At 46.1% G+C, this 14635-nt stretch overlaps 1 protein-coding gene across 5 annotated transcripts in view; it reads left to right on the top strand.

The window, feature by feature from the left end:
* tweek (transmembrane protein KIAA1109 homolog tweek) overlaps window positions 1-14635 on the top strand; it is a 703556-nt gene that overhangs the window by 176456 nt on the left and 512465 nt on the right. For all 5 annotated transcript variants that reach the window (XM_075687924.1, XM_075687922.1, XM_075687923.1 and 2 more), the window contains exon 17: window positions 9827-10069. In XM_075687924.1, the coding sequence (XP_075544039.1) occupies window positions 9827-10069 (243 nt within the window). The remainder of the gene's footprint in view (window positions 1-9826; window positions 10070-14635) is intronic.

The following is a 14635-nucleotide window of genomic DNA, read 5'->3' as shown; positions in this document are numbered from 1 at the left end:
TGCTGTCCATCCGCCTATACCACACCACACACACTGTGTGCCACCTGTGTCTTCCTTCCCCTCTCGCCGCCGCACTCGCACCATCTGGTCCTCTCTCTGGCAACTACAGTCGACCGCGCGCAGACTCCGAGAACCGTGCCTTGCTTCGCCTCACTTGGAGCTCTCGGTGTGCTTGGAGCGAGGTGGCGCTAGCAGCGCCACACTCGTTCCATCTCTCGTAATGCACTACAATCAGACCGACCGCTGCTGGCACTAAGCTATGTGAAGAAGCCGGATTACAGGAGACGCAAGACATGGGGGGAAAACAACATATCAGGGCACGCGTGAGAGTCGTGCATCCCCACATCCCCCCAACCTTCAATCATTACATATTCTGAGGAAACATGTCGCATGGTCTAACATCAATGCATGCTTCGCGAACAAGACGTAGTACATGCAGCAGTGGCCGGGCCGAGGAGATGTCCACGTACTTTCCATAACGTGCGAGCCAACATTGTCCTTGGGGTACACCGCTGGTGCCCGCTGATCACAGCAGCAGCTCTGCAGACTCGACAGCACAACTCCAGGCCAGACTTCGGAAACGGCGACGCAGTAGTCAGCAACAGCAAGCGTCACTTGCGCGAGGGGCCCTGCTGGCTAGAGCTGCAGAATTCGTTGGTGACTGCTGGCTCTTTTCCCAGCCGCTGCGGCAAACTGGCCACAGCATCTCCATTGCCCGGGATGGCTCGATCGTACTCTGGGGCAGCAGCGTAGATGATATCCAGGTGACAGCAGGGTGACTCCGCTCATGCTGCGTACACTCAACGCGCTCGACAATCACTAAAGTAGTGCAAGGGAGAGGAATTCTGCATGCACATCGCCCCTGTGATACAATGTTCAATTCGGCTAGCAAAAGATCGGGCAGCTACTCAGATGCTAAGTCCACGTGAACAAAGCTCACTTTCCTGAGTCAAACAAGTAATTTCAATTCGTGTGAAGCTAAATAGAATGAGGGAAGCAAAGTGCAACACCACAAGGCCACGGTCCACCAGGTTGTGTCCCTCCACGTGCGACGGGGAGCTTCATAAAGCGTTAGGCCTAAGGCGTTGCTACCCTGACAACTGGCATCCAGAAAAGAACACCAAAATGAGCACAACACGGGCAGCCGTGAGGAGATGTCAACTCTGTGCGGTGGTCCTACCTCGCTCGGTGCACACAGTATCCGAGTTGATGGTGTCAGAGTGCCCAGTGCCAGGCCGCAATACCAATCAGCCCGTAGTGGCACCTGTGGCCCGCGATCACCTGGCTTCCAGAGCCACGACTTCATCAGAGTCAAAGAGCTAGAAGAAGCTATTTACATAAGAAATTCGGACCACCAATGAGGCTTCCGTACTCACTTGCTTCAGACTTGCCAATGCTCCGGGGCGCTAAGCCTCGCTCTCCCAGGATGCAGACCACATGGCTATCGTACCGACAAATGTCATTAAAAAAAAAAAACACTTTTGAAAGAGCGTAGCATGTTCAAAAGTTTAAACACACTACAGCAACTGTCGCCTTGCTCAAGAAAGCATGCCCCTCATGCTAGTGATCAAAATCCACACCAGCCCTACACTTTGGTTCAAACAAAGGTCTTGAACAAAGCAAAACTGTTAAAGCTATTGTCCCGATGCCCCAAGAGGTCCACGTTGGGCAGCCAAATGTGGGGGTTCCACTCTACATGTGGCTAGGGCTGAAGGCGAGCTCCGGATCTAGCCCTACACAGTCATTCCGTTGTACTCCTTAACCCGTAGCACGGGAATTGCAGCTACGTCGGCTTCGAACGAAGAAAGCAACCAGTGGCGTTAACTGCAACAACGTTGGAACATCTTGTGGGGTTCTCACCTGTGCTCTAGGGACAAAGGAAAGACCACACAGTTGTGCAAACAATCACAAGGGCATTTATTGCACCTTTAATAGACCAATGCCTGCTAGCCGAGTTGCTATCCACAAAATATGCCGATGGGCGTGCGACAAATCACGGAAGTTCGACTCACCGCGACTGGATGACGTGTGAATATGGTCACTGAATGCTGGACACCAATGGCTGATCGTTTGTGCGTACGGTCACGCGAACGGTAGAGCGTTTGAACGATCATGTTCGTCCATTCTGGGGTTGGCCTCGTGAGACAGTCTTGCAGGAGCATGGATCGGCGCACGCGCGGAATGTCCGCGCTGCTTGCTGATCCCAAGCCAAAGAGGAAGAGCCATTTCCTTTCCGTGCCCAAGTAACCCCACTGCTAGGGGGGATAAGTTATGGATGGATAGATTGATGGAAGGTAGGAGCGTCCCCTTTGAAACGGGGTGATGGCATTTGCCACCATGCTCAACTTTTTATTTTTGTTTAACTGTGTTGGAAGTTATTAAAAATTCGCCATTTTCTTTAAATACTTCTTCCTACACTTTTAACCTTATGTCAGCTCTCTGCTTTTGAGCCACCAATCTTCCAATTGTTTTTTGCTAATTTCCGCCGCATATTTATTTACATGACTATTGTTATCTCTAAACCTGGGCCTCAGGAAGTGTGACTGTGTCCGCATTGACATCGGGATGGATACCATCACATTTTAGTATGAGGTGTTCTTTTGTTTCTACAGATTTACCACACACAGTAGATGTGTCTTCTTCTTCGTTAAATTTCCTTTTATAGCTGTGCATTCTAAGACATCCTGACCTATCTTCAAAGAGTAGGGCACTGCCTCTTGAGTTATCATAAGACGCTTCATTCCTGATCTGCTGTTTCCAGTATCAATATAGTTCAAAACTATGCTTCTTTTCCATTTAATTTATCCATTTTTACCTTCTGCGTTTTTTGCCTGGCATACTTACTGGTTAGCTTCCTAGTTATTTTCCGCCATTGTGAGTCAATGCTCTTTCTGTATAGGTATTTAAATACCTTAGCTGCGCACCTGTTATCGTCCAACTTCGTGAGGCGTTTTTCATATAGAATTTTACTCTGAGCTTCCTGTGCTTCGAACGATGCCCAGCCCATATCCCCCTATACTGCCTCGTTTGTGGTTTCGCCCTGGGGACCTAGTGCTAACCTTCCAACAGCTCTCTGATTTACTTCTAGTCTCGACTGAACTTCTGCCCTTAAGCACAGGACCGCATTCCCAAAAGTAAGCCCCGGCACCATTATTCCTTTCCAAATACCTCTCAGCACTTCATACCTGTTGTACGCCCACAATGCCCTATGTTTCATTATCCCGGCATCTCTTCACTCTTTTGCTATGAGAGACTGTTCGTGCTTTTCCATGTACATCTGCCCTTTGTTTATCCATACCCTAAGGTATTTGTATTCGGCCACTCTGGGTATTTCATGACCTTGTATTGTAAGCTCCTGATCAGTTGTATCATTGAAAAACATCCCAATGGACTTAGCTGCACTATAACTAAAACCTAGACTGTCTCCTTCGTCTCCACAATAATCAACTAGAGTTTGCAAATCTTCCTGGCTATCTGCTAACAGTACAATATTGCCTGCATACATTAAATCCGGTAGTCGTTGCTTTACAACCTTTCCACCTAATCTGTATGACAGATTATACCCTAGATTGCTTGCTTGTAGCTTTCTTTCCATACTTATCATATAAAGCATGAAAAGCAGCGGTGATAGAGGACAACCTTGCCTTAATCCTTTGTGTACCTCGACAGTTGTCATACCCTTAATTCCTTCCCATGTTATTTCAACAGTATTTTCTCGATATATTTCCTGTAGGAAATCAATTACCTCATGACTGATAGCTTCATCTTTTAATATGTTCCACAGGAGTTCCCTGTTCACGTTGTCGTATGCACCGCTTATGTCCAGGAAGGCTAAATACAGAGGTCTATTTTCTGCCTTAGCTATTTCTATGCACTGGGTAAGCACGAACAGGCTATCATCTAAGCGCCTACCACTTCTGAACCCGTTCTGAAGTTCTCCGAGTATTCTATTACTTTCTACACATGACTACATTTTTAATTTTACCACCTGCATTGCCAGCCTATATATAACTGATGTTATCATAATTGGTCGAAAGGATTCTATGTTTGTCTTATCACCTTTCCCTTTATAAATCAAATTAATTTTACTTTGTTTCCAGCTGTGCGGAATTTGCTTATTTGTTATGACTGCCTCCAATGCTTTTATCAGCGTTTCCTTGCTTCTTGGGCCAAGTTCAATAATTAACTTGATTGGAATTTCGTCTATCCCTGTGGACATGCCTTTTGGAACATTTGCTTCCACCTTTTTCCAGTTAAGATTGGTCAGTTCTAAGCAGTTTTCTATTGTGCTATCCTGTGTTGCTCCCTCATTTGGGGCAATTACCCTATCGTCTTTTCTAAATGACTCAGCTATAACTGAACCAATGTAGTTCACAGCGTCATTTCCCTCTAAACATTTTCCTTCGGCATTGTGTATCTGTTCCTGCTTTCTGTGATTTGCTTTACCCAGCCAGCTTATATGGTTCCAGAATTTTCTTAACCCCCGTTTAGTTGCATTGCGAACTTCAGCCAGCCAGCGATCAGAGGACTGCTTTATTTTAGCCTGGACGAGGACCTGCACTTGTTGTTTCTTTTGTTGATAATATTCCCATTTTTGGCCTATTTCCTCTTCAGATAACTGCGCCCTCTTTGCTTCTCTGTGTTCCCGTGATGCCAACCGTCGTTGTTCGATGGCCTCCATAATTTCCTTATTCAACCAACTTCGTGGCTTCCTCTTTCAACTCCACTGGTTTACTCCTTTTACTTCTTTTATTTTTGTACTAATGAGTAGTTCTAACTGATTATAATCCCACTTTTCCATAGGATGTTTCTCTATTGCTTCCTCTATGCCGGCCGCTATTTGTGCTATTTATTCGTCATTTAATTTTGCATACTCTTTTTGACTTCCCTGCATTTCTCTTTTGAGCAGGGCTCCCAGTTGTAGACTAATACGCTTATGATCACTTCCGAGGCTGTACTTCCCCTCTTCGTCTATTTCCATTATTGCGAGCTTGCTATCCATCCCCTGCGACATCAAGCAGTAGTCAATGGTCGTTTCCTGTTACGGGATTCCCACGTGATTTGTCCCTCACACTTAGTTTCTCTATTTACCATAACTAGGTTGTGTTGCTCACAGAAGTCTGGCATCAACTTCCCGTTACAATCTGTGTATCCATCCAGATCCTCAATATGGCCATTCATGTCACCCAGCAGAATAATATCGGGACCTTCTCCAAACTGCTTTATATCGTCATTGAGACACTTCACAAGATCCTTGTTTTCTTGCCTGCATTTGCCCCCTGTCCCTAAATAAACTACTCCTAGCCATGTCTTTTTACTGGCAATTGTACCTGATACCCAGACATGTTCTTTGCAAGTGGACTTTATTCTTTGCCAATTTGTTCGTTGATGTACCAGCATACCTACTACTCCTCCCTTCCTCTCCGTTGTTGTTCATTTGCTCCCTTCCCAGATGTAGCCCTGAATAAACGGTGGGTCTTCTAGATCCCTGAGATTTGCTTCGCATAGTGCGTATGCGTATACCTACTTCTTTGTCCTTTAACTGCTGTTCTATTTCTAAGCACTTTGCTCTCTTTCTACCGCCTTGCATTTCTACCACCTTGTACCTCATCCTGATGTTAAATTTCCTTTTTGTAGTTTTCTTCCTGGACCTCCTAGTGGCCATTTTATTGGCGCCAGCCTCTATTGTTGCACTTTCTACATTGTTTGTACCTACCCCTACGCCCTGAGCTGCAGTGGACCCCCTAAAAGCTACTGCCAGCCGATCTCGGCTCCTAGTCTTCCATTGGAGTGGATGCCATCTTGTGTAAAGCCTCCGCCAAAGCCTGCTCTATGCACTTCTCTGTTAATGTCTGCCACTTCGAAGCCTTTCTCCTGGCTTATCTTTCTTATCTCCCGTTTAACAGCCACAACGTCCTTGGTAATTTCTCCGTTCCATCCTTGCACCTCCGGCACTGTGCATACCACGATCTGGACTTGCTGTGCTATCGCCTTTAAATTGTCAACTTCCTCCACTAATCTTTCCACTACTTTGGCGGCTTCGCCATTCAGGACATCATTTATCCCCACCGCTACCACTACCAAATTGCGTTCTGCAACATTCTTAGGAAGTTCGCTTTTTGTCTCTCAGTACAGCGTCCATTGTCCTGTCTGGGAACGCCCCGACTGCTACCCGCTTATCATCCTTTACACGCTCCATTATAGTTCTTCTGCACCTATCCATATTTGAGTCGCCACCGATAAGCACTAGGGTATTCCCTTCCTCCCTCCTAACTTCCAGATTATGCTGCCTCTTATCATTGACTGTGACCTCATTCCTTGGGGTTAGCTTGTTCCCTCCTCTCCATCGCCTCCTGACTTCCTAGTTGCCACGTGTGCATAGCTATTCGTGTCTGAACCTGCCTGACCATCTTTCCTATCGCTGTCCATGCCTGTGCAGGCCCCATCCACGTGGCTGGCGCTGGAAAGTCTGCCAGTGTGACTTCGCATGGCGCCGTCAGCCATTTTTTGGTCCAACAATTCACTAAGCTGCGCTTGAAGTTTGCGCTTCTCTGCCCTCTCTACCTGTAGCTCTTTTTCTAGAGCATGCATACGTAACGCTAGGCTGGTGTTTGCTTTGTCAGCCCTGTCCAAGCGTGCACTTAATACGCAGCATTTGCACATAAAATTCGTGCCTTCGGCCTCCTCTGTAGTTTCGAACCGTGTTTCCTTCCAATTCACCGACGCCTCACACTCCTTGCATTTAACCTTCAGTTGCTTGACCATCTTAGCAGCACTCTATTATCGCTACTACAAAAGCTAGAAAAAAAAACCACGTGCAACCACGTGCTCAAGTAAAATTCTGCCTACCACAAAAAACCGATCACCTAGAAAAGAAATAATAACTACCTGTCTAAATTAGTTAACTCACAAATGAGCCCTGCAAATCTATAGCTGCCGGCCGGAAAAGACCCGACCATTAGGTCACTGACCTGCTCTTTCGAGAGCACTTCACTTGACTAGCCTATATCTAAAAACTAGCCTAAATCTAAATTCTCAACATAATAAAGGAAATAACTCATCTATTTGTCGTAGTCACGGCGCTCTCGCAGTCATCCATCTGTCCGGTCCCGGTCACCACGCGTAATCCGAAGAGCATCGAAACAAGTGTCTCCACCGCATAACTGCCAACTGCAACTGACCAGCTGTGTGGCCAGCCGACCAGCGTTTAGCAGAGCCACACTCTCGCCATCTTGCAATGTGCTTCAACCACATCGACTGTCGCGGGCACCAGGCCACGCAGCGAAGCCGGATTACAGGAGAGAGGGGCTTTGCGGGAAAACAACATATCAGGGGACGCGTGAGAGTCACGCTGCCCCACGGATTATGCTACTAAGACCGAGGGTGTGGGATTGAATCCCGGTTGTGGCAGCCGCGTTTTGATGGGGGGTAAAATGGAAAAGTGCTCATGTATTGTGCATTAGGTGCATGCTAAAGAACCTCAGGTGGTCATTATTTATCCGGAGTGTCTCCCCACAGCATGCCTCATAATAAATTGTGGTTTTGACACGTAAAACTACAGAATTGGAAAAACAATAACGAAAAAAGGAAGTTTGGTGGAGCAGTTCTTCTAACTATGTAGCTCAGGTCCAAAGAGCACGTCACTTTAAGAGACTGTGTAAGTTTCAGTTTCAGTGCAGTATGCCTCTTAAAACTGCCGTTTAGAGAGATATTTACCCCTTCGATGGGTTTTGCTGTACATGTACAACGCCAACATTATGTTTGATATTTCACATGCATTCAACACCACTGGTTCTAAGAGGTGCTGCCATTTCTATGGAGTCACCCAAAGTCATTTGAAATTGTGTATCTGTACATAGGAGCTTATGCACATGTTGTGTGGTACCTCCAAGGCATGCATAGAGGAGTAAAGTTGTTTTTTTATCCGCTTTCATTTACTATTAGCTTATCATTTCTACATTTTAATAACTACACATAATTTCCTCTATGCTTTCTTTGGCTTCATTATCTGCGCTTCACATGGTTGTAACTAACAAAAATTGGACACCTCAGTTCCCTTTCTTTTCTTTCTTCACACCATTATAAGACACCTAAGTGTTTAACAAATGTGCAACATAATTGAAAATGTTTAATTATAAGCAGGAGTGTAAAGGGGGTCACGCGTGGTCATCAAACTATTCTTAGCTTATTATGTAACATAGAGCTGAGCGGTCAGTGTGGTTATACACACAATACGATTTAGCTTTCAGAGCACGCGTTAATCAAAAATTTCAATTTGAAATTGCTGTCTTTTAAGAGCCCCTAAACAACCCAAATGTTGAAGTTTATTTGTGGTGTGTGACAGTTGTACATGAGTCTGTGATGAACACGTAGCTGCAATGAACACATAACTGCAAGAATTTTTCGAAATGGGGCCATAATAGTGGAGTTACAAGCGCTTGATGATCGAAACGCAGCCTTTGCTCGTTTTGCTCTTTCCTTTGCTACGCTTCATTCATCGCTTGGTCTCCTTGTCGCCGAGTGCTCCTCCAAATGTCACATGACATACGTCACCACCAACATGCTTTTCTGAACACTGTCCACTTCTGGTTGCTGGGACTCCGCGCTTCTTGGCTAACCACTGTTGCTGCCGTACCGGCCTGTGCGCCTGCAAAGCGTGCTGCTATGGACCCTACAATGTGCGCATGTTTGTTGCGCACCAGGCATTGTGCAGGGTGTCATCATGAGGCAGCCAGTGTCACATCGTTTCGTTTTTCCAGTTGGCGCTTTTGCAAAACACTATCAGACTCTGTTCGCGCAGCTAATCAGACCATTAAGCACGACTGTGTTGGAACGCGAGTGATTTGGCACTTGCGTTGCAGGCCATAGTTACCAATTTGCAAGCGTGCACAAGCAGTTAACATGATGAGGAAGAGCAGGAAGCATGCGTACCTGCTAGCAGACTAACCAGAAGTCATAGGTTCTTGTTCAACCAGTTGACAGCACCTGCTGCTGGTGACGTCATGACAAGCGCTGGGGATACCGGAAAGGCCCAGAGAGGAGCATGGGATTGTTTTTTTTTATTTTAGGGTGTGCCTGCGGTATGTAGCGCTGCTGCATAGGGCATCGTTGATCGTGACAGCATTCTGAACTCGTCTGTGGCTACTTGAAATGTTTAAAGAATATTGAAGGTGATTTAGGGGCCCCTTTAAGCCCCTCCCAACAACAGCGACCACCATTTTGATGTGGCTTATGTGACAAAAAAAGGCACAAGAATATTACTGTGTTTTGTGCCCTGAAACATCCTGAAACCACGTGCACGCTGTGCCAGGCTCTTCTAGCACTGCATACTCTGGCACCAAACAGCACAGCGAGAGCATTGCCATTGCATTGTGTTTGCAAGTCTTTCACTCGCATGATAAAAACAGCACAAACGAGAAAATGTTAGTAAAAACTATCCTGGGATGACTGCTGATGCACACGTACATGCAAGAACAAAACCACTTGTAATTAAAATAGAAATTTTTTACTGCACTGAATGTGCTCAAATTTTCCAGTTTGCTGAAATGTATACAATTTAACATGTAAGGCATAATGCTAGCTCAAAAATTTGATGTCATGGCTCCTTTACATTGGTAAAATTGACCTCTCTATGAGGCAACCTATGCATTAAAAATTGCTATCCAATATAAAAAAATATAAAATATATTTTATTAAGCCTTGTTGGTCAGTGGGGTGCACTAAGCATAGTGTCTATTGGGCATTACAGTGGCATGACCATCTTTGGTTACATCTTTGATGTTCTAGGTCTTGGAGAAGGCAAAACAAGCTTTGTCTTTTTTTGCAGTTGTATGATCTGGTTGCTGGGGCAGAGCTATTCGTGCAGCAGGCACAGCACAGTAGTGCAGCGTTGGTGCCCCCCCAAGGCCGCATTCACTGCCGGCATGACCAACCTCAGATTGAGTGTTCTCATGCTGAGTCTGGCTGTCCATGCCCTGTATCAGATGACCTCAAATACCGCATGACAAGGTTATCCCTGGACTATGTTGACGTCTGCTTGGAAGAGGCCAGCTCAGTTGTCTGCTTTGAGGTATGTATATTCTAGAACCTATGTTATCTTTTAGATCCTTTAGCCAGTGGAACAGGATGTGCCGATTTAGTTGAGATACAGGTTTAATTACTAAGTTCTCTGACACAGAAGGAATGGTAAGCATGTAGAAAAAAACACTGTACTCTTCTGTGTCCTTGTTCCTTCTATGCTGCAAGATGTAGAAGATGCAGAATCAGTTGCTGGATGTTGCACAAATCAACTGCCACAGCCAGGAGAGGAGCTGTCAGCCATTTATGTTGCATATTCAGTCAAGGTCCAATTTTTCGAACACAGAAAATACGAAAAAAACATCTGAAATATCGAGCGGTTCGCAAAAACAAGTTCACGCTTTTGACGGTGCTCAAATCACCATAGCCACATCTGAACTAGCTTTAAAGGCCTGCCAGTACACTTATCAGGCATTTCGGCATTTGTACAGTGACAGGAGAGGGCACGTGCACGCATGTATAATTAACGAACACTTTTTATGACTTACGGCAGTGGCCCCTTCCACTCTTGATATACTTCACCTCAATACCTTGCATATGCTTGACCATGTAACATGGCTGTACTAAGGCGAAGATGTCTTTTGGCAACAGCCATTATAGAGCACTTTAGAGTTTATTAATTATATTGTGATGGGGGGGCGCCAAATGGATGGAAGTGAAGCACAAGACTATTTACAGGGATGGCCAAGATGGCTGAACGCACGCAATGTCCCGACCATCATTGTTTTCTTCATTAGTCCAAGGAGAGGGCTCAGAACATCTAACCTCCCCAGTGGGCGGAAAAGTATGACTCAACCGTATGACTTCAACCATTTCTTCACCGCTCTTTTGGTGTTGTTTTGTGCGTGCATTCTTGTGCTTCTTTTTTCCCCTCCACCCGCGGTGGTGACGGCAGCGTGAGAGAGGCATAAATTGCTCGTGATTGGAGGGCTCGTGAGAGCTTTCAAGTTTGCCGCGGCTGAGACGCAAAGCTGAGATTGGGCGAAGTGTGCGCTCCTCAAGGATGCGGGGGAGCCTGCGACTCCCATTGGCTGCTGCGTGCGATGACGTAGTGGTCTCCTGCATAATGTGTCCGGCCATCATCTGCTTCGGCTCCTCCATCGCTGGCGGCCTTTGTGGGTTCCATTTGCCATCGTCTATCTTTGCAGCCCTTCAGATATTCTCCAAGTTTTTGTCATAATGGCGCCCGCCGCTATCAGTGCGTGATCGTTGAAAGACCAGAGACGACTGTAATCCAACCCGCAAGCAAGCGGAAAAAGCCCCGTCTTTATTTCCACAGCAGTTTAAGTAGAACCACCGTGACGTCAGCGACACGTGGTTCCATACATGCATCAGGCACAATGAATCGGCACATCATGTGGGAATGTGCTTTCAGCCGCAGGGAATTACATTCCAGCACAGTTTCTACCATCTTTACGAGACTATTTTGAATCATTTTTACGTGACCGTTGTTGCGTTTAGCCTACTGATTGTTGTGCGGTCGACTACGATGCGCCCAAAGAAACCCAAGACACTACATGCGTTCGCTGCAAAGACGCATTCTATGAAGCTCGTCTGCATGGCAAAGCTCGCTGCTTGCCTGCTCACCAACGATGATTGCACCGATAGTTCCTGTGGGGCAGCTTCTGCTTCATCTACGCAAGAGCGTGGTTGCATCGGCACTTCTAGCAACATGCCTCCTGCTCCACCGGCGCAAGAATTTGTCGTGACGAGTGCGCCTGGTGTCTCGTGCTCATCGACAGCAGCTTCTACATCCTCTCTTTCATCTATCTGCCTCGGACAGTGCGATTGCGTTGTCCACTGTGCACTTAAAAACATGTTTCCTGACGTGTGAGGAGAAAGAGGCAGCAGATAAAAAATGCACTGCTGTGCATTGAGGACTTGGCGCTATGTCAGCAACGGAGCGAAAATTTCAAGCAATGGAGCGCGATCCTGAAGCTGCCACCGCTACAAGCGAAGGCAAAAAATTTCTCCTTGTGCAAATGGATGCCCTAGGCGACCTGCTATCCGGGACCCTGAACCAGTGGTGCTTCGAGACTGGGATGAAGGTTCAAGGAGGCACCCAATTTGGACTTGCAATAAAGCTTGAGCTGCTATGTTTACATTGTGGAGTAGTTACAAGCTCGTGGAGTTCTGCTCGTCAGGATGACTCAATGGCCTTTGACGGGAATATAAGAGCCATTGTGGCAAGAAAACAGGTAGGAAAGGGACAAGCAGCCCTCAATTACTTTTGGGCAGTGATGAACATGTCCCATTGTGGCCTGCATCATAAGACTTTTCAGAAGCACTTGAAGAAATTCAGGGAACCGCAGACACAGCGCATAGACAAGTTCTATGCGGAATCTGCTTCTGCTGTGAAAGCCACCTACAAGGAAATGGATCCATATTGTAGCAGGGATATCACAGTAAAGTTTGATGGAACATGGCACAAGTGTGGCCACACGTCCCGTATTGGAGTTGCAATAATTGAATAACATACGGGCCTCATCTTGGACGCTATTGTTTTATCGAACCAGTGCCTTTGTTTCCAAGTAGGGCCAAACCCTGGAGACCCAGTATATGCAAGCTGGCAGGATGATCATGTGTGCCAGAAAAACACTGACTCTAAGTCTGGGAGGATTGAGGTTGAGGCAGCTGTCATCCTTTTCTCACGTTCGGTGCCAAAGCACAACCTCCGTTACACAACGCTCGTGTCTGATGGAGATAGTACCACCTTCTCTGCCCTTGTTCAAGAAAATGTTTATGGACTGGTCCCCATTTCGAAAGAGGAATGCCTGAACTACGTCCAGAAGAAGGTGGGGACAGCACTGCGCAACCTTGTGCAGAAAAGTGACGAGGCTTTAGGAGGGAAGGGCAGGCTGACAAAAGCCCTCATCGACAACCTGACCAACTATTATGGCTGGGCCCTATGGAACAATTGCAATGATGTGGCTGCAATGCAGCATGCAGTGACAGTGATGGCCTCGTACCACCACGTGACATTGACGAATGAGGATCCTCAACGCGAGTTGTGCCCTCAGGGTGCAGACTCGTGGTGCCATCATAAAGCGAGCAAGAGAGTGATGGCGTGCCACCTCCGAAGCATCGGTACAATCTTCCAGGCTATGTTGCAGAAGCACTGCTGCTACCTGTTTATGTGCGCCTTTCACAGGCTTCTCTTCTGCAACGCCGCCTGGCAGCAAAGATGCAGAATGCATCAGAATCATTTCACTTCGTGCTGTAGTTCCTGATACTCAAAGAGCAACATGCATCACTTTTTGCTGTGAGACAGCACTGCATGAGGCAGTTTTAAAATATAATGCTGGCTGGCACAGGGCCACCCAAGAGCTATGTTCATTAGTGGGGCTAACACCTGGCCATTCAGCGGGCAGCCGAGAAAGATTCTCTGCGCTTGAAAGAGGTCAAGAAGTGATCGCAAGAGAAGGTGGAAAGGCGGCAAAAGAAGAGAGTGCCTAAGGACATCTCCAGTTACGCTGCAGGATCATTTTAGACAAATATATGTTCTCAAAACTTTTAAAGCTAATTTTCTCAAAATGACTTTTTTGGCTGGTGAGGCTGCTTGTTCCAACCGCTCATCAGATTTCCAGAAGTTATTTTTTATTGTGTATCTGAATAAATTTATGAGGGCAGGACAAGCCCATTTTTTATATATATTGTATCTTTGATTTGTGACATTTAATCAAAATTTGATTGATAAAATCCTAATCACCAACAACTAAATTCAGTTGTCTGGTAAAATTCTTCAGCGAGGAAATTTAAAAAAAGGGCTCTGTCTTGCCCTGAGGCATCCATCTGGGCATCAGCATAGTGAATTTCGCAGTTGCAGCACCTTTTGAAAATTCTACAGGCCTGGAATGAGGAAACCATGTGCACCATTCTGATGTATTGCTGTAACTTGAGAACCATTGAACATAACTGCATGAATTTTTGTAGTTGTACTAATGATTTCGCTAAGAGTCTATCCTGAAAATTTCATTAAGATATCTCAATAAACAAAAAAGTTAGTTTCTGAGGGTAGCCTCCCCCCTTAGAAAAAAAAATGGAGCTGGACAGGTCATGTAATGCGTAGGCTAGATAACTGGTGGACCATTAGGGTTACAGAATGGGTTTGAAGAAAAGAGAAGCACAGTGGAGAATGGCAGAAAATCTAGGTGGGCCGATGAAATTAGGAAATTCGCAGGCGCTTGTTGGAATTGGTTGGCGTAGGACAAGGGTAATTGGAGATTGCAGGGAGAGACCTTCATCCTGCCGTGGACATAAAATAAGTTAGTGATGATGATGATAATGATGATGATGACCCGTAAACCTATCGTATCGCAGTTTTCATAACACATTGAAAGCAGCCTTGTATCCCCTGCTACACAACATAATTATTTAGGCCAGTACCTCACATTGAACTTATTATGGCCTGAGCACATTATGTGCATCTGTGCCAATGCATCCAAATCATTAGGATGTTGGTGCTGGAACTTGCACAGTGCATCTTCTACCTTGCATAAACTGGCTTATTTAACATTCGTTCGACCCCAGCTTGAGTACGCCTTTCCAGTGTGATCAC

Source organism: Dermacentor variabilis, chromosome 4 (genome assembly GCF_050947875.1).
Source record: "Dermacentor variabilis isolate Ectoservices chromosome 4, ASM5094787v1, whole genome shotgun sequence".
Taxonomy (NCBI): Eukaryota; Metazoa; Arthropoda; class Arachnida; order Ixodida; family Ixodidae; genus Dermacentor; species Dermacentor variabilis.
The sequence above is the reverse complement of the archived record's forward strand: the minus strand, read 5'-3'. Positions and strand labels throughout refer to the sequence as shown.